At 37.4% G+C, this 18,455-nt stretch overlaps 1 protein-coding gene across 1 annotated transcript in view; it reads left to right on the forward strand.

The window, feature by feature from the left end:
• LOC104497228 (bifunctional glutamate/proline--tRNA ligase-like) overlaps positions 1-18,455 on the forward strand; it is a gene marked incomplete at its 5' end in the record, with an annotated part of 26,346 nt that overhangs the window by 1,134 nt on the left and 6,757 nt on the right. The window contains 20 exons of the mRNA XM_010140456.1: positions 601-685; positions 1,006-1,065; positions 3,434-3,544; positions 5,106-5,242; positions 5,963-6,170; positions 6,593-6,705; positions 7,293-7,410; positions 7,531-7,902; positions 8,802-9,032; positions 9,749-9,997; positions 10,743-10,973; positions 11,304-11,569; positions 12,836-12,887; positions 13,645-13,854; positions 13,986-14,058; positions 14,914-14,993; positions 15,326-15,427; positions 16,072-16,227; positions 16,347-16,544; positions 16,904-17,077. Of these exons, the coding sequence (XP_010138758.1) occupies positions 601-685; positions 1,006-1,065; positions 3,434-3,544; positions 5,106-5,242; positions 5,963-6,170; positions 6,593-6,705; positions 7,293-7,410; positions 7,531-7,902; positions 8,802-9,032; positions 9,749-9,997; positions 10,743-10,973; positions 11,304-11,569; positions 12,836-12,887; positions 13,645-13,854; positions 13,986-14,058; positions 14,914-14,993; positions 15,326-15,427; positions 16,072-16,227; positions 16,347-16,544; positions 16,904-17,077 (3,226 nt within the window). The remainder of the gene's footprint in view (positions 1-600; positions 686-1,005; positions 1,066-3,433; positions 3,545-5,105; positions 5,243-5,962; positions 6,171-6,592; positions 6,706-7,292; positions 7,411-7,530; positions 7,903-8,801; positions 9,033-9,748; positions 9,998-10,742; positions 10,974-11,303; positions 11,570-12,835; positions 12,888-13,644; positions 13,855-13,985; positions 14,059-14,913; positions 14,994-15,325; positions 15,428-16,071; positions 16,228-16,346; positions 16,545-16,903; positions 17,078-18,455) is intronic.

The raw sequence follows: 18,455 nt of genomic DNA on the forward strand, positions 1-18,455 counted from the left end.
CCCCCGCCATTGGTTTTATTTTTTGGTTGGGTGGGACCCCTAGATTCGTAGCTTATGCCTGAAGCCACTCTGCTAGAGCCTAAATTATCTCTTTTTTTGTTCTCACCAACACATATTTTTACATTTCAGACTGGGCCTCTTTATTTCTTGCGTGAGAGAGTAAAATCATAGAATTCTATACCTTCTGTTGTAGAGAGATAATGTTGTCATTGTCACTCATCTCTCTCATTTCTCTTGAGCAAGAAAGACTCAAGCCCTGTTGTTTAAGGTTCCATTGTGCAGGTGCCATTGAAAAGGAAGTAATGTGGTAGGAACTACTCTTGCGTTGCCAGTGTTTGAGAGACTTAAGATTGAATGGATATAGGAAAAGAGGCACCTCACCAAGAGATAGCTTCCCTCTCTGGGATGAAGTAGGAGGAGAACCTGCACCATACATTTTGCGTGGATAAGAGCTCAGTCTTTTCCCTTAGGTTTTCTCACCTAGCTCTTAATCCATGCAAGTAAAATACACTGAACCTGTGTATTAGTAACGTTTTAGATCAGTGTAACTATTAGTTAGAACTTAGCACATAACACTGATGAAACAACATCTTCCACTAGGGATGACCCAAGATTTCCCACTGTGCGTGGAGTCCTAAGAAGAGGCATGACCGTTGAAGGGCTAAAACAGTTTATTGCTGCTCAGGTGGGTGTTCTTTTCTCTTTGAATCTCGCTTGGTAAGGACAAGTTTCAGTTAAAGTAATTGTCACTGAGAGGCTTCTTCTTTTGAAGGTTTGCTGCTTTCATGTATATGACTTCGACAATATTAATACCGGTGAGCAGGTCCTGGCAAAATGGGGTAGCACGTTTCTTACTTTTAGAAGTGTAAAAATTGCAAGCTCAAGATGCCTTTCTAAGATGCTTTGACGAATGAAAACCGTAGAGGGTTTGTAGTCTTCAAAGGACTTTGTTTTAAATGAGTCTAACAGCTAAAATATTTATATTAATGTGGGGTTTTTTTCCAGGGCTCCTCTCGATCTGTTGTGAATATGGAGTGGGATAAAATTTGGTCCTTTAACAAAAAGGTATGTGCCTACTTGAATTAGATGCTACTCACGGTATCCTCTTCCTGGGATATGTAGAGAACCCAGCATTCATTGGAGTGCTTATCACAACAAGTAGCAGTTGCAATATGTTGCATCATTTGGCACACTTTCAGGAAAATGGAATGTCCCCCCCCTTTCTAACCTGGACTAGCATTAATCCTGTTGATTCTCCTATACCAATACTTACTTGCTTTACTTAGTACGGGGAAAGATAATGATATTTGCTGTAAACCTGATATGAAAACTGCATTTCATTTTTCTGCTTTCAAGCTGCGAGCTATCTGTAAGAAGGTATTACTTAATGCTTTTTACCTTAGCATATAGCTTACAGTGCTGTAAGCATACATAGTATAAGCTATCATTTTGCAGCTTCATAGCGCAGTCACATTCGCTTATATAACAGGAGCTCTACAAACCCACTGAAAATGCATTATTCCTAGTTTTAAAAGGCTGCCCCTTCCTGGTTTGGCTGATTCGTTACTACAAACACAAATCTTACTCAATTTGATTCACTCTGGCCGCTTCTCCTCTCTGTGGCAAAAGGACTAACGCGCTGCGTATACAGCTGATGTAGATAAAGCCAGCACTGCTGATGTTTCTGACTGAATGTCAAATAAGGAATATTGCATCTTGACACGGTTAGTTGCTTTTTGGCAGCGGATGCTTGGACACTATAATAAGGCGAATTGTTACAATGCTGATTGCATATTTTGTGTGATTGTGGAAACACCTGTTATTTTGCATTGGGATTCCTGCTTGGTTTTGCTTAGTTAGTACCCAGATCTGTTCATTTAAGTAGTTCTTTTGCTTGTCTGGCATGTATCTGGTATTTCTTCATGTATTTTGCATTTGGTCTGCTACATACCCAAAGGTTTATGAATTGGTTCTTTCTGTTGCTGCATAAATATATTTATGAGTAAGAATTGGATTTTGGGCAATGGACTGTCAGGGCTCATTTTTTCAAATTGGCTTTAAAACTGAGTTTCTTAGACCTCTTACTCAACTCTTGGATAGCACCATATTAGCCGATTTTATTTACATGTATCTGTGCATAGAGTTTGCAATATGAGCAAAACGAACTGGTTGCATGCAGGTAGTTCTGAGCTCAAAGATGCCGTCAGTCTGAGAGCTCTCATTTTATATGTTAGCCTGTAATTATGCTACTGACATTTTAATACCTGTCATCTGAGGAAGGATTCAAGTTTTAATGAGTAAAATAAAGAGCCTGGTAATAACATTGTAGAATTCAGTCATAAGTTATCACATTGTGATATTTGATTATGTGATAATAAATGACATAATACATTTCTATTTTCTATTTTGACATACACACTCACATCCTTTTTTAACGTGCATGTGTAATACTTAGAAGTCTGAGTTCAGTGACTCTGAGCTTACACTTCTAAGGAGTCACACATTTACATCATCATATCACCTTACTCACTAATGTCAAGTAATTAGATGCTAAATATTTTTTCCTGAAAAGGCCATGTAGTTTTTCACCTGAGCAGGAATAAACTAAGGAGAAAATGAAATCACTTTATATTAATAAAAGCTGGTGTTTTCCTTTGAATTAGCTTCCAGATAAACTGGTAGATCCCCGATACTCCTTTTGATCCTAGACAACTGTTTTACTTGGATGATATTTTAAAGTGCCTCTGAACAATTTGACAAACTAGTATTTCAGGTATGAAAAATGCTGTGGAAAAGTAGGCCAGCTGAGTTTGAAAATGGGCAGTAAAAATGCAGGAAAACATTTTTCTTGCCAAATTCACGTTGTAGAAATCCTGATGAAGTCAATGTTATGGTGTTGCCTTATTATAGTATCTAATGCGTCTGTATTAAAATTGCAGACCTAATTGGTGCTTCCTCTATAGCCAGGTCTGTCACTGATTCTGCTAGAGTACTGACCTGGGAAATGAGTATGGGATCAGATCTTGTGCTGCTGGAAAAAGGATGAACTGCACTGATAAATTACCGCTTTAAATTCAGCTACCTGGAGAGAAAATGGTCCAGATGTAATAGCCTGTGTGCATATTAAAGCTCTATTAAACTACATTATGAGGCATTAGCTCATAATTTTGGTTACTCTTTGTGTCAGTAGTATCCATCCATAGTTTTTATTAAAAATATTTGAGTACAGGTGGGAAATTGTGAAGCATTACTACCGTTTTCTCACTTCTCTGTGGCTTTGGATTAAAGTAATGTTAAAGCAAACATTAAAAAAATGCAGTAACATAAAGAATACCAGTTAATATTCCTTTTTGGTGGTGGTGGTTTTTTTTACAACATCTTATTTCTCTATCACTGTCATACAGTCACGATCCATCTCATTTGTTTTTTGTAGGTTATAGACCCAGTAGCACCTCGGTACACTGCTCTACTGAAAGATGCCGTAGTTCCAGTAAACATCCCTGAAGCTCAAGAGGAGATGAAGGAAGTGGCTAAACATCCAAAGGTTCTCGCTTTACTCTCTTAATATTCTTGTATTGCAGATCAATAAGGTTGGAAGTACCTTGACTTGGAGCAGTCAGCAGGGAGGGTCCTTCTTTTAACCTGCTCAGACAGCATGACATAAAACCAAGGTGTACTTTTTTTTTTCACAGAATTGTTAAAACTGGGCAACTACTGAGCTTGTTTGTTCTGTTAAGAGGATGTAGGAAACTCCTTTTGTAAATAGGTGGAGTGCATAGAGAGAGCACATTGAAAGGCCTCTTTGAGAGTTTTCAGAAGTGGCTAAATGTTACAAGTATGGAGTGATGCTCAGATTTTTTTTATTGTTGTTTGATACTAACTTTCACAGAGAAGCTTAAATACAAATTTTTATTCAAGCTTTATGGGTATAATACAGTAGATACTGTCTATACACAAGTATGCAGGAAATTTTTTTAAAATAGCTTATAAAATTAGACTTAGGTAGAGAAGTGATATAGTAACTTGTTAATTCTGTCAACCTCTGCATTTTTTAATGTGACTTCAAATAGTTATTATGAAAAGGTAAGAACTTGCTAATTTGAAAATCTTAGTATCCACTAAACAGAATAATAACCCCTGAGAAGGGGAATGTGTTACTGATACAGTTCTTTTTTGGTGCTACAATTAGGAAGGACGCTTTCCTTTGAGTGTAAGACTGTACTTAAGCTTCTTTAAAAACATCCCTTATACTCTTATACATGGAAACTATTGTTGAGGTTTTGCTTCATCTATTTGTTTTGTTGCTCTCAGTGTTCCTGTAGCCATTTTTTGTAACTGAGAGGTGGACATCTCATTTGCCCTCTTCCCTGTGGCAGGTAAACAGAGAAACAGGTTTTGAGCAGATGCTAGTGAGAATTGTGACTCTTCAAAGAGTCAGAAAGTCTGAAGTTTGGTCAGATGCAAACCAGTATATTAAACCATTGATATTAAAAATTCTTCCTTCAATACATAATGGAAGAACTACTGACCAGAAGAAACAATTTTCAAACTCCTTATCAGCTGAAAAAGTCTGAATTCCCAGCTGTCTGCCTCTTTAAAAAAAAAAAAGTTTGAGATGCTTTAAAGCTGAATATTTTTATTATGAGTGATGTGTTTCCAGTTTCTGTCTTCACAGCTGAGAGAAGCTCCGTATTTGTTTCCATATTAACTATGTAAAAAAGCAAAAATCAGAGTTGTGAAATTACTTTTGAAGGGAATTTGAATAGCAAAATGGAAACTTGAGAAAAACTTAATTTAGTTTTTACCTGTAAGATCTTAAAGATGTAGGGACCTTCAGGAAATGGGATATGCTGTCAGTTGTGTTGGAGCTAGTATTTGATAGAAGACAGGATTTTTTCAGCGTACTGTCAGAGAAATGCATGCAACACCTGTGAATGAGAAACCTGAGGGAGTTGTGGAGGAGTAGTTTTGTGTTGCTGTAATTGTCTGTCCTCTATCTTCATCTGTCTTCTGTCATAAATAAAACAGTGTTTTGGCGCTACGTTAACTTTAGTCAGCTTGTATAATAACCATCTCTCCTTTGAAATGAAAATCATTATTCACAGAATGCCGAAGTTGGGTTGAAACCTGTGTGGTATGGCTCCAGAGTCCTGATCGAGGGCGCAGATGCAGAGACCCTGACAGAGGGAGAAGTGGTTACATTCATAAATTGGGGCAATATTATCATCACCAAATTAAACAGGTAACCTGTTTATTGAGGGATGAAATTAATCTTTGCTTTTCAGCATTTTGTTGATTTTTTTTTCTTATAATAAGTAGTTTGTAACAGTAAAATATTGATGATTGTCTATATACGTCCATTCTGTGATTTTGTATATAGGTTATCTACTTTAAAATATGTCACAAAACTGCATTTTAGCATAGAGCTTATTTTACTGTAGATTCAGGTCTGAAGTCATCAGTCAGTCCTGATACTGGCCATCTCTCTCACCCAGTGTTCTCTGTGTTTCTCTAATATTTCCACTGTGAAACAGCTTTTTCAGACAAAATAAACCTCCTGGAATCTTAGCAGCCTTCACTCTCTAATGAGTAATGCTTTTGCGTACTAAAAACCTAAACCTATCACAGCTGCAGAACTGTTGAGGTGGGAAGGAGACCATTAATGTCTTCATAGTGTCTTTGAGATGGTTGCGTTGACAGTGGCAGAATGGGGTGAGCTGGCATAGAGAACATAAATAGGTAGGGGTTTTTTCCCGTGTTCTTTACTGTCTCTTGATATTTAAGAAATCGAAATAAAAGGAGGACTTCAAGCAAAGTGAATCCACCGTTTGATTTCCTGTGTCTTCCACATTCAAAAGTGAACTCTGAACACTTGTTTTTCAGTGGATCTCTTGATGGTCTGTAGTATAAAATGAGAACTAATCATTTAGGCTTTAGTCTTACCATTTCTGTTTTCCTGTAGAAATTCAAACGGGAAAATTGTGTCCATCGATGCCAAGTTGAACTTAGAGAATAAGGACTTCAAAAAAACAACGAAGATCACTTGGTTAGCAGAAACTCCCCGTGCACCAGTCATCCCAACTGTCTGTGTTACTTACGAGCATCTGATCACTAAGCCAGTTCTAGGCAAAGATGAGGATTTCAAGCAATATATCAACCAAAACAGCAAGGTAAGTTAGCTTTTCGTCACCTTTATTCCACAAAGCTTAATGCTTGGCAGGTTTTTTTGCCAGCACTATTTCTAGTTACTCTTTTTTTAATTTAAAGATTTCATTTGTCAAATGAGTAAGTCATGCACTGGAGTATCTAGTTGCCATGTTTTCCATTTAACCTCTCATAATTTCGAAATTAAAATTTGACTCGTATTTCCTCAGGTATTACATGGCTTTTACACTCCTGGGACCAGTAGTTAGAGTCCTGATACCTTCTTATGATGTTCTTGCTAGTACTTGTTCAGCTGCCTGTGGAATTAACCAACATTTCAACACTTCTGAAATCAGAAAATCACCGCTACCCTTCTACAGCTGTACTGCATTTCATACTATTTCTTGCACTCGGTTAGTTTTGGACTGATTTCTTTTGACACTTACAGCAAGAAGAACTGATGTTAGGTGATCCGTGCCTTAGGGAATTAAAAAAAGGGGACATCATACAGCTTCAGAGGAGAGGATTCTTTATTTGTGACCAGCCCTATGAGCCAGTGAGGTAAGGTACCTACGAACGGCCTAAGCAGACTTCCCTGAATTGCTTTAGCTTGCTGTGTTGAAATGTTTTTCACACATGAATTAGCAAGAACGTTGTTGCCTGCAAGTATTTGCCCCTTTACCATGACGTTTCTGTGGAATATTTCTGTGGACCGGCGTGGCTTTTAGCCTGTACATTCCTCCCTCTTCCAACTGTCTAAGCCAAGTACATGGCACTTCCGGAGCACTTCAGCTGACTTGGATATAGTAAAGAGATCATGGTTTCCTTGTCATCCTACATAAAAAAAAATTAAGGAACAGTGTTACAGAATAAAACAGGTATTGCCCAGTGTGAGTGTGCACATACTACCTAATTGTAACAGTTCTGTGGCAAGCTCCCAAACATCCAAGTTTCATTGCATTCCAGCGTAATATTGTAACAGAAAGAAAACTTGTAGATAACAGGAATCAATGCACATCCCCAATTATGTAAATTTGAGTAACCGTAGTTAAATACATTTTGTAGAAAGAGTATGCTATTTATTTCAATAAAAGTTGCTTATGTATCTTGTATTTTCTTTGTTGTGTTTTCTGTAAATCCTGTTGCAGTCCTTACAGCTGCAAAGATGCCCCGTGCATTTTGATTTACATCCCTGATGGACACACTAAGGAGATGCCAACATCTGGGTCAAAAGAGAAGGCCAAAGCTGAAACTGCAAAGAAAGAGGTAAACTTGTGTTTTAGAAAAGTACCATAAAGTGTATTGCTGTACATCTATTACTGTACATACTGTACAAGGTTTTCGTGTTGAATACTTGGCTTTTTTTTTCTTTTTTTTTTTTTTAAGGCTAGTTCCACTGTGAAAGGAAAATCTGTTCCACTTGTTGTTGATAACTCTACTCCAGCCAGTACTGTATCTGAAAGTCACCTGGTCATTTACAACAGAGTGTCTGCACAGGGTGATATAGTTCGTGACTTGAAAGCTAAGAAGGCAGCAAAGGAAGATATCGATAAAGCTGTGAAAGAGTTGCTGGCCTTGAAAGCAGAATACAAAGAGAAGACGGGCCAGGAATACAAGCCTGGAAATCCTCCAGTGTCTGTAACTGAACCGTCTTCAAGGCTTGAGACCTCTGGTACCCTGGACAGTAAAGCTCTGTATGATAAAGTAGCAGAGCAAGGAGAAGTGGTCCGAAAACTGAAAGCTGAGAAAGCACCTAAGGTGGCTGATTAAACTGTTTTTTCATTTGTTTGTTTGGATTTGCACAGCCCATTGTCCTCTGTCTGTGGAGGTGAACGAGTGCTTATGGATCCATGTTTTCATAGTGATGATCATTGGACTGGGCTCTGTTCTGACAAGACTTGTGTTTTCCAGTGCTTTTATCTAGATATGTCTGACAAAGTTTGTGTTAATATTAGTGAAGATGCAAGCACGTTCCTATATTTCTTAGACTGCTGTTCTGAAATGGGGACAGCATGAGTTGATTAAGTATCCAAATCTGGTCCTTGGGTTTAAAATTTCCTGCAGTATTTATTTACTTGTTTAAGTAAATATGTTCAAATTATGTGACTACATGGGGTTGACTTGTGGTATTTAGACCTTCAAAACAAAACAAGATCCCAGAACCAGAAAGGAAAGAAGAAGGTAAAGATCCAAATACTACAGATATTTTGGGACATCTTCCTGTCTGGAACTGGGCATAGAAAACATGGCTGCTAGTAGCTGTGTTCTTTCCATGCTTTCCATTATTTCTAATGCAGTGCAAGAAAAGGTGAGAAATAACACACATTGCCTGGTGGTTAAATACTGTTCATGATAGTGTCTTGGTGACACCATAAAATCTAGATGGGAAGATCTAAACTAATTAACTAATTAGTTTATTAATTAACTAATTAGTTTATTGTTATTAGGGTTGTATATCCCTTAACGGGAGTTACTTTGTTGAAGTAGGAAACTAGTAGAGAAAACTTCTCTGAATAACTCTACTAAAAAGTTAAGAAAAAGGAATAGATGAGCATAAACCATAGGTCTTTTAGTGGAAGTATTGAAGATGTACTTCAGAATCTTATGTCTCCATATCTTTGTTCCTCCCTCTTTCTGCCCCTTCCTTTCTCTTTCAGGATGAGATAGGTGCTGCTGTGGAGGTCCTTTTATCCCTAAAGGCAGAGTATAAACAACAGACAGGCCAAGAGTACAAACCTGGAAGTCCACCTGTGGTCTTTGTCCCTCCTCAGTCTTCTCCTGTTTCTACTCTTCCGTCCCCAGCTCCAGTAGACAGCAAATCTCTATACAACCAAGTTGCTGAACAAGGCGAAGTGGTCCGCAAACTTAAATCGGAGAGAGCTTCAAAGGTGTATTAGCAGTGAATAGTTCTGAGTGGAACAATATTTTCACTTTAGACTGAAACCTAACTATAGGTTTTGTGAAACTTGAGGAACAAAATATAAGCAAGTACTTTCAAATTCCATGAGGTGCTTTCCCACATTCACTTAAGCCGATGATGTGGCTGACTTCATCAGCTCTGTGATAGTGCATGGAGAACCTGGAAAATACATAAAACAGGTTCTTTTTTAGTGTCGCAACATAAGTGAAGCAGCGTATAGGCAGTACCTTGAAAAAAGGGATGTAACTTGGAAGGTAGAATGGCAATAATAATTTGGGAGCAATTTGATAGTGGCCAGGGAACGATTCTTTATTCGGAGTCTGAGTATTTGCTGCCATTGTGCAGCGTACAAAGTCACGGACTGCTGTAACTGGAGGGAACTAAGCTGCCTAAATGAGAAAATTCATGGCACAGAAATCAGCCCTTATATATACCGCCTCATACCGTCCTCTGTGGTGTAACTCGTAGGAATTCTGGCTAAAAAGTTTTACCACAGAGCTCAATAATGACAACCTATACTAACAGATTAGCTCTAGAAGTTTTATTACAACAGCTGTGTTGGTGCTGTTCTAGTAAGGGTTATGTTCTTCCAACCAGATGATTCTATGTTATCCTGGCTATTGTGTTGCTTCTCTGTTATTTCTATCTTTATCTCCAACTGCTGTTTTTCCTTTCTTGCTCCAGGAACAAATAGATGAGGCTGTGAAAATTCTTTTAAATCTAAAAGCAGAATATAAACAAAAGACAGGTCAAGAGTACAAGCCTGGAAATCCACCTTCAGCTCCATCTTGTATACCTCCTGCTACACCTCCATCTTCTGTATGCTGCACTAACTTGGCACCCTGTAGCTTAGTGGATGGCAAAGCACTTTATGATAATGTAGCTGAACAAGGGGAAGTGGTACGCAGACTGAAGGCAGAGAAAGCTTCCAAGGTATAATAGTAAATAGAGAGTAAGCGATTGTAATTCTTACCACGTTTTGCCACTGGGGGGAAATCTTTCAGCAAGTAATTATCAAACTCCCTTGTGTCTGGGTCATAGCTTAGCCATCAGTTTACACTAACAAAGTTAGTTCAATGCTTCCTTGACTCTGAGATGTAAATTCTAAATCCACTGGTGTAGAAAGTCAAATTTTACCTCTTATATCTAGATGAATAGGCACAAGTATGGCAGGCGTCAACCCTGTAGAAGTTTTTAATGGGACAAGGGAAGATAAAAGTATCTAGTGTGCTGCAACAATAGCAAAACTTGACAAAAAGTTGTGGAAAAGAATAGAGAAACAAACTTATATGTTTTCAGGAACTGAAGTTTTTTTCTACTCATTTCTACCTTGCAGAATGGGTTTCGGTGTTGGGTTTTTTTCCATTTGATTGTTTGGTTTTGTCTGCTTTTTAAAAGCTCTTTTCTAAAACAGTTTATTGTATTTTTCTGTGTAGATTCTGCTGCAGTTATTAACAGGTTATAGCTGGCCGAGTGGGCTAGGGGAACGTTCTGGTTCAATGTGACAGTTTGCAAACATACTCCTGCTGCTTGAGGAAGACCAGGATAGTGACCTCCCCTAATTATGAAGCACTGTTTATTGCTAGATGGAAATTTTATTTTTGTAGCCTGAAAATCAATGCTTCTTCTTGTCTCTTTAATTCTCACCAGTACACCTTGCTATTTGTCCTCCATATAGGATGAAATAGATGAAGCAGTAAAACTCCTTCTTTCTCTAAAAGCTGACTACAAGGAAGCGACTGGGCAGGACTACAAGCCAGGACAGCCACCAGTAGCTCAAAATGCTTTGCCTCAGGCGTCAAACCCAGTCCCCAGTGGTCCAGACACACCTGAAGCTAAAGCCCTGTTTAGCAAAGTAGCTCTTCAAGGAGACGAAGTTAGGAAATTGAAAGCAGAAAAAGCAGAAAAGGTAAAAGCACACTGCAATGTAATAGTGGTAATATATGTATTAAAATGTAAACATTTATTTTAAATACAGTGTGATTATGGGAATTAGAAATGTGCATTTAAAATAGGCAGCATTTGAATTCTGAGATCTTAAGTGTACTTTTAAAATTATTCCCATCAGATATGATCCTTAAAAAGTTAACACATTTAAGCGTTGGCTTTTGCAGATTTTCCCCCCAATGCTGTGTGGATGTCCACAACGCCATACATAGATCCATTTTATTTTTTTGATAGAGCCATTTTATTCCTGTGCTTTCTGTATAAATTTATCTTTATTTTTCTGTTCTTCAAGGAAAAGATAGATGCAGCTGTTAAGGAACTTCTTCAGTTGAAGGCCCAGTATAAATCCGTTGCTGGAGTTGACTATAAACCAGTTTCCACTACTGGCACTGATGACAAAGACAAGAAGAAGAAAGAGAAAGAGAACAAGTCTGAAAAGCAGAGTAAGCAACAGAAGCAAAATGATGGCCCAAAGAAAGAATCTTTGCAAGGACAGGGTGGTAACGAGCTCTTCTCAAGCGGGTCAGGAGAGGGTCAAGGCCCAAAGAAACAAACCAGGTAAAGATGCAGCCTTTAATCTGTCTACTAGAAACCTCAACTGTTTATTCAGATTTAGAGTTTTACAGGTTTCTCTTTTCACTTGGAGGCGTGGACATTTGCAAAATCACTGTTGATTTTCATGCGTAGGATCAAGCCAAAAGCAAGTTACCGAAGTTTATGTAGTGTCAGTTGTACCTCAGCATCTGACTGAGGAAAATTCTACCTCACCTGTTGAAAGCACAAAGCGGTGTACACACTCTGTTACTGTGGGTACTGTGACTGTCACTGAGAACTTGCTATGCTTCATTATTTGCTTCTGCAAATATGCTGCTGTATCTTGCTCAGTATAAGCCCTGGAGAGAAAAAAACCCCTTATGCTTATTTCACTGGACCAGGGCTTCCAAAATACTTACCGTGAGTCCCATGGGAAGTATGTAACCCAACCCAGAGCAAGCAGTGCTGTTGATGGAGGAGCTCTCTGGTGAAGATGGCTGTGCATCTCCTCTCTTGCTCCCACTCTGAGTTCAGAAGTCTTTCCAGAGCGTGTATTATGTAGCACTATTTATATCCTGTTTCAGATACATAAATCACAAGTTAAGAGAGAGACAGAGATATGGTTATTTTGTATAAAAATTATGCCAGAAAAATGCATTTTTCAACCTTAAAACTTCTCTGTTTATAGAGATATAAAAACTTTGCTTTTGTCTACTGTTATCTGAGACTGGTGAGTTTAGCCTACTTTAGAATCCGGTAGTTTTACTGGTTATCTTTATTTGGATGGTAGGGTCAGTTTTCTGTCTTGAACACTGTGACTGACATTCGTATGAAGGGTGAATACAAGTTGCATATGTTTCCGGAAGTTGTAGCCACTGGCTAGGTAAGAAATTTAAAAAAATACATGGTAAAACAGCTTACACACAGATCTAATTAACCTTAGGTTCTTACTGGAGGTGATTGGATTTTATAATGCATCTTTTTGAGATTCTTTGATGCAACCGTGGTGAGAATTAGAAGGGTTCAAACAGTAGAAAAAAAATGGAGCTGTTTTTATTGAATACTCCTGTTAGCCAAGGAAAGGAAATACTAGCAATTCCTACTAGCCAATATGTACTGAACTGTCAGGAAAAAAACGGAAAAAGTTAGTTTTTGAAGTAAAATTAAAATATTCTGTTCCCGGCCACCGTTTTTCTGCACCCTGCTCAAGGGAAGAAGGAAGAAAGGTTAGGATGAATTTCACTGCTAAATGCTGTACAGCACAAATGTGGTTCTTTTCTAATACCACAGGCTGGGTCTAGAAGCTAAAAAAGAAGAAAATCTTGCAGACTGGTTCTCTCAGGTAAGTGCACATCAGTTTGAATTAAAGCATTATTTCATTCTCTTATAAATCCAAAACAGATTTAGATGTATATTTTAACTTGTATTTCTGTTTCTTTGGGTTTTTTTTAATACAAAGCAAGCTACTTGCTCTTTCCTATTTCTTACATTGCTATCATATATGTATATATACGTGATTTTTTTAAATTATGTATGAATTCCCTTTCCATTAAGAGTGCAAAACTTCAGTGAAGTGATAGGAATTTCACAGGCTTGGGAGTTTTATTTCATCTCAAGGTGATGTATAACAAAAATTCGTTATCTGTTAATACCAAATGAGTTTGCTGGCTCATGATGATTAGTTTAGATTAGCCTGTTTGCGGGAGATTGTCCTCAGATATGAGTGGTGTACATTGCCTCTCATACAATGTTGGCCTGTACCCTGAAGAATAGCATATTCTGGCGGGAGTTAAAAGACATTTCTTACAAAAGTGCATTTCATTGGTTCCCGGAAATTAGGTACTGTCTCTTTCTTGGATTCATAAAATTTTACTCAAGTGTTTGCATTATTCAGATCTATTATTAAACTTAATGTTCCTGTTTCACTTTCTCTAATTATAGGTAACAAAAGCGATCTCAAAGCATGCCTTTGCTAACTTTTTGAGCACAAAAACTTTTAACTAGGAGATTTTTCTTGAATTGCATGCCACACGCTTGAATTACTGAATGTTCTTTGTGTATGAAATTGAAACTCCAGTATCCAAATAATCTTTTGAAAGGTGATCACAAAAGCAGAGATGATAGAATACTACGATGTGAGTGGCTGCTACGTTCTTCGTCCATGGGCTTATGCTATTTGGGAAGCTATCAAGAACTTCTTCGATGCAGAAATCAAGAAACTTGGAGTGGAAAACTGTTACTTCCCCATGTTTGTGTCCCAGGCTGCCCTAGAGAAAGAGAAGACTCATATTGCTGACTTTGCTCCTGAGGTACGCTTAAAAACTCTGTTTTAATCCATGTACAAGAAAACCCAAGGATTTGGTCTATAGCTGAGTGTGAAAGTGAGGGGTTTTTCAAACTTGTTCTATTTGATTTCTTTAATATTTTGTTTTTCCTCTAGGTTGCTTGGGTCACAAGATCTGGGAAAACAGATCTGGCTGAACCGATTGCTGTACGTCCCACAAGTGAAACAGGTAGACCGCTTTTCATGCAGTTTGGCAGTAAAGAAAACAGTCACAGGTTTAGTGTAGCTGATAGACAAGAGTCTGTTTTGGAAAATGGAAAGCCTTTTTATTTTTTTTTTTTTTTTTTTTTTTTTTTTTTTTTTTTTTTTTTTTTTTTTTCTTTTTTGAACCTTTTCTATAACTACTCATCCAAATTTGCTTATAGCAAATATAGCAAATTTGCTTATAGCAAATGTCACAATACTTATATGTTCCCTTAAATGGACTCTTCTAGGACATGTACACTGTAGGAATTTTTCCATTAATATCCTGAAGACTGACTTGCTTTAAAAACATGTTTAAAAAACATGTTTATTTGTTTGTTTTATATTGTTCATCAGAAAATTTCTTCATCTCATGATTCACTTCAGTTTTGCATGTACTTTGACTATAGCTGTGAAACTTGCTTCTACTAAAATTTCCTCTGAGGAATTTGAACAAACACTTTTAAGACCTGAGGCTGGATGATTTTTTTTAATTGTATTGGTTTTGGTATAGCATCCTGAAATCTCCAGCTCAGTGAATTTCTGTTTGTGAACCTAGATGTATTTACATACAAATGATGTCATTAGATAACAAGCTTTGGAATTGTACTTTGACCAGCAGCAAGCAAGTTATTTTTCAGGGACACAGGATGAAGTGAAAGTTCTCTTTTCAGTGAAAATATTAGATATTAAGACAAAAAAAATGTGTTTTAAAGAGAATCAAACATAAAACCAGAGTTCTCACAGCAGAGAATTTTAAGCTTACATGTAGCAAAAAAGAAAGGTTTGGCATAAACTGGCCTGTATTGTGCAGAGACCCAAAGCTGCTTTCTTTTTACAGTTATGTATCCTGCCTATGCAAAGTGGGTGCAGTCGCACAGGGATCTTCCCATCAAGCTTAATCAGTGGTGCAATATTGTGGTATGTCTGTACACTATTTCTGAGTATCTGTTGTATCGTAAGTGCAGTGCAGGACAATTATTCCATGAGGATGAGACATGATGATACAGATCACAGCCCATATTTCATGGCAAAAGTATGAACGTGGATTATATGAGTTGTTTTTCTCACTGGTTTTAATAAAAACATACTTTATCAATGTATATTGTTGATTATATTGTTTAAGTAGAAATCTGTGAGTAGTTGACTTCTTATTCATATTCTAATACTTATTTATAAATGTTATTTTTAACAATAATTTGACACTTTAGTGTTAATCGTGATGGTCAGCTTTTTTATTTCTCCCCCTGCAGCGCTGGGAGTTCAAACATCCCCAACCTTTTCTTCGCACCCGTGAGTTCCTTTGGCAAGAGGGTCACACAGCATTTGCAACGTATGAAGAAGCGGCAGAGGAGGTAAAAAGCCAATGTGCTGGAGCTTTTGCTTTCAGAAAGTTACCTTACTCCATAGCAACACAAACAGATCTTTTTACTAGGACCTCATAGAAATCTGCCTCCTTTTCTTTGGGAGCTCTCATGCAACCCATGGGAGCCACTGCAACCCATTTTGTTCTCAGATGTAACCCGTGTCTGAGGCTTTATCCTCATTAAACGATACGGGGAGTTTGAAGAGTATGATATATAAAGAATGCTTCTCTTAAACCTCTGTTTTCCTTAAAAATCTAAACAGTGTGTTGGCATGTTAACTTCTAGAAATTTCAACACTTCCTTTGCCCAAAAGACAGATGATTTATTGTGTATCTTAGCATATCTTTACTTAGTAGATGTTCAGACTTTTAGGTGGAAACAAAGTCAGTATAACCACTGGACTGGCATTTCTGCAGTGACTCTTGTTTTCTGTGGTGGTTTATAGTTGTTGCCATTTGATTCATTGAAAATAACAGCCATAATTTAAAGCAATTGAAGAAATTTATTTTTTTAATCACAGTCTTGCAGAAGTGTTAAATCTTTAAGATTTTAGACTCTGACATATAAAAATATTTAATGATTTAGCAAATGCAAAATCCTGCGTAATTCTTAAGATAGTGTGTTTATCCTAGGTGATGCAGATACTTGATTTGTATGCTCAAGTGTATGAAGATCTCCTAGCAATACCTGTTGTGAAAGGAAGGAAGACAGAGAAGGAGAAGTTTGCTGGGGGTGATTATACAACCACTGTAGAGGCATTTATATCTGCTAGTGGAAGAGCTATCCAGGTATTTATCTATGAGAAGGGTATTTTTTTCAGTATGTACAGTAAGATAAAAGTCTTAAACTGACGCTTGATAGACTTACCTTTCCATTGAGTAGAATTTTCTGTGTACAACTCTTTCAGGGAGCAACATCGCATCATCTAGGGCAGAATTTCTCAAAGATGTTTGAAATTGTATTTGAAGATCCCAAGAAACCAGGAGAAAAACAGTTTGCTTATCAGAATTCCTGGGGCATTACAACTCGAACTATTGGTGTAATGACAATGATCCATGGAGATAACATGGGATTGGTGCTCCCACCTCGCGTAGCCTGTGTTCAGGTACGTAAAAATGCCTTAAACTACCATTTTGTTCCCTTTCCTGTCTTGGAGTTCGTGAGCTTTCTATATCGGGCACCCAGAAGACTAAACATAGGAGAGGAGCTGTCTAATTGCAGACTGTGCTGTATAAGGTTAATACAAATCATTGGGGTGGTTGTGGTGGACAAGCTCCCTTTAACAGTCTGTCATTTAAAAAAAAATTATCTGTGTCATTTGGACGAAGAGGGAAATGTATCCTTTACTTCAGAGAACTTGAAAGAAGTTACTGGGATATAGGGCCACAACATTGGTTTTCAGTTTTTACAGTAACTAGGAACTATTTTTTCATAATGTAAAGTACATGTTGTGTTCTATTGCAGGTTGTAATTATTCCCTGTGGTATCACAAATTCCCTTGCTGAGGAGGACAAAGAGGCTTTACTGAAGAAGTGTAATGAATACCGTAATAGGCTGCTTCGTGCTGATATCCGTGTACGGGCTGATTTAAGAGACAACTATTCACCCGGTTGGAAGTTCAACCACTGGGAACTTAAGGTACGTTTCTTTCCAGGAGAAGCTTGTATATGGGGAGTATATATGAGGCGTGTTATATGTATCTTGTGTTGTGAAGGCAAGTATTTTCTCTAAATGAAGAATTGCTGCCTGATAATCAGTGATCATTTTCCTTAATAAATGAAGAAAAAGCATTTTCTGAGATTTACTCTGTTTGCTGGGATTTGCCTGTTGTCAGGGATTTTTGAACTTCCAAGACTCCACTTTATATACCTAGAAAATTAAATTGCTAGTACAACTTACTTGCATGTTTACAAATTTATACTAATGCTTAAGTGTCTCCAGTGTCACAACGGTGCTTTCTTTGCACTGGTGGAACAGAGAAGATAAGTCTGTACAGCATCAACAAGAAAGCATAAAGTTTTTTTGTTTCAAAATTACCACGTTTGCCTTATATAGTAGCTGAGAGTAACAGTTCTGCTTCATCAAATATAAGAGGCTTTTGTAAAACAGAAATAATGAGCAGAATGAACCAATGGTTATTAAAAATTGAATAATGCGTTGAGTGTTGCTATGGGATCGTATTTTTGTTATGTATTTGAAATTATTTTCAGTAAGATGATAGAAGCTCCCTGAGCTGTTGGAAGTTGTCATTGTGTCCAAGTTGTCTTCCCTTTGTGTAATCTTTTTTTTTTTTTTTTTAATGGAACCGTAATACAATGAAATCTTGTTGGGAGACATTTTAAATAAAATTAGGTTTATCAAGGAGATGTAAAGCATTGATGTTTTTTGTAAAATCTTCTAGTGTGTCCAACGTAACACGTAAACTGCATCTTCAGACTAATTGCAGGCAAAGTGCACTCATTTTATTGATACTGATAAGGAATTTCATAGGGTAAAAAATACAAGGGCACTGGAGTAAGAAGTACAAGAATAAACTGATAAGTATTTTGCCTTACATACTTTTCAACTTAGCAGATTTCTGATATCAGTTATCTCCAAAAAGATCCAGTCATTGGTACTTGTTTTATAATGTCTGGTATTAATTCCATTGTTTTTTCTTAGGAAGTCTTACGTGACCGTTAGACATCCTTCTTTCACGGGAAAGCAGTATTACCATGAGAGATACTGGATAGTGTCCTCTGGGTTTTCATTTTGGACACAGCTTTTTTATATGTCAGAAACTAGAACGTTCAGTTTAAATCACTTGTTAATAACAGTTTTGAGTAGTTTTTCATGTAGCTGTGCAGTAGGAGTAGATATATCGCCCTTCAGACGGATTTTACTATATTATTCATCTTTGTAGCCTAAATAAGCGTGTGGAGGTGGAGGTACAGGGAGTCATTCGAAAGCTGTAAGCTTGAATAGATTCCAGAGCAAAAACGCGTAGACATCTTGGGTAGACGTCTTTGACTCTCCT

Source organism: Buceros rhinoceros, unplaced genomic scaffold (assembly GCF_000710305.1).
Source record: "Buceros rhinoceros silvestris isolate BGI_N320 unplaced genomic scaffold, ASM71030v1 scaffold32097, whole genome shotgun sequence".
Taxonomy (NCBI): Eukaryota; Metazoa; Chordata; class Aves; order Bucerotiformes; family Bucerotidae; genus Buceros; species Buceros rhinoceros.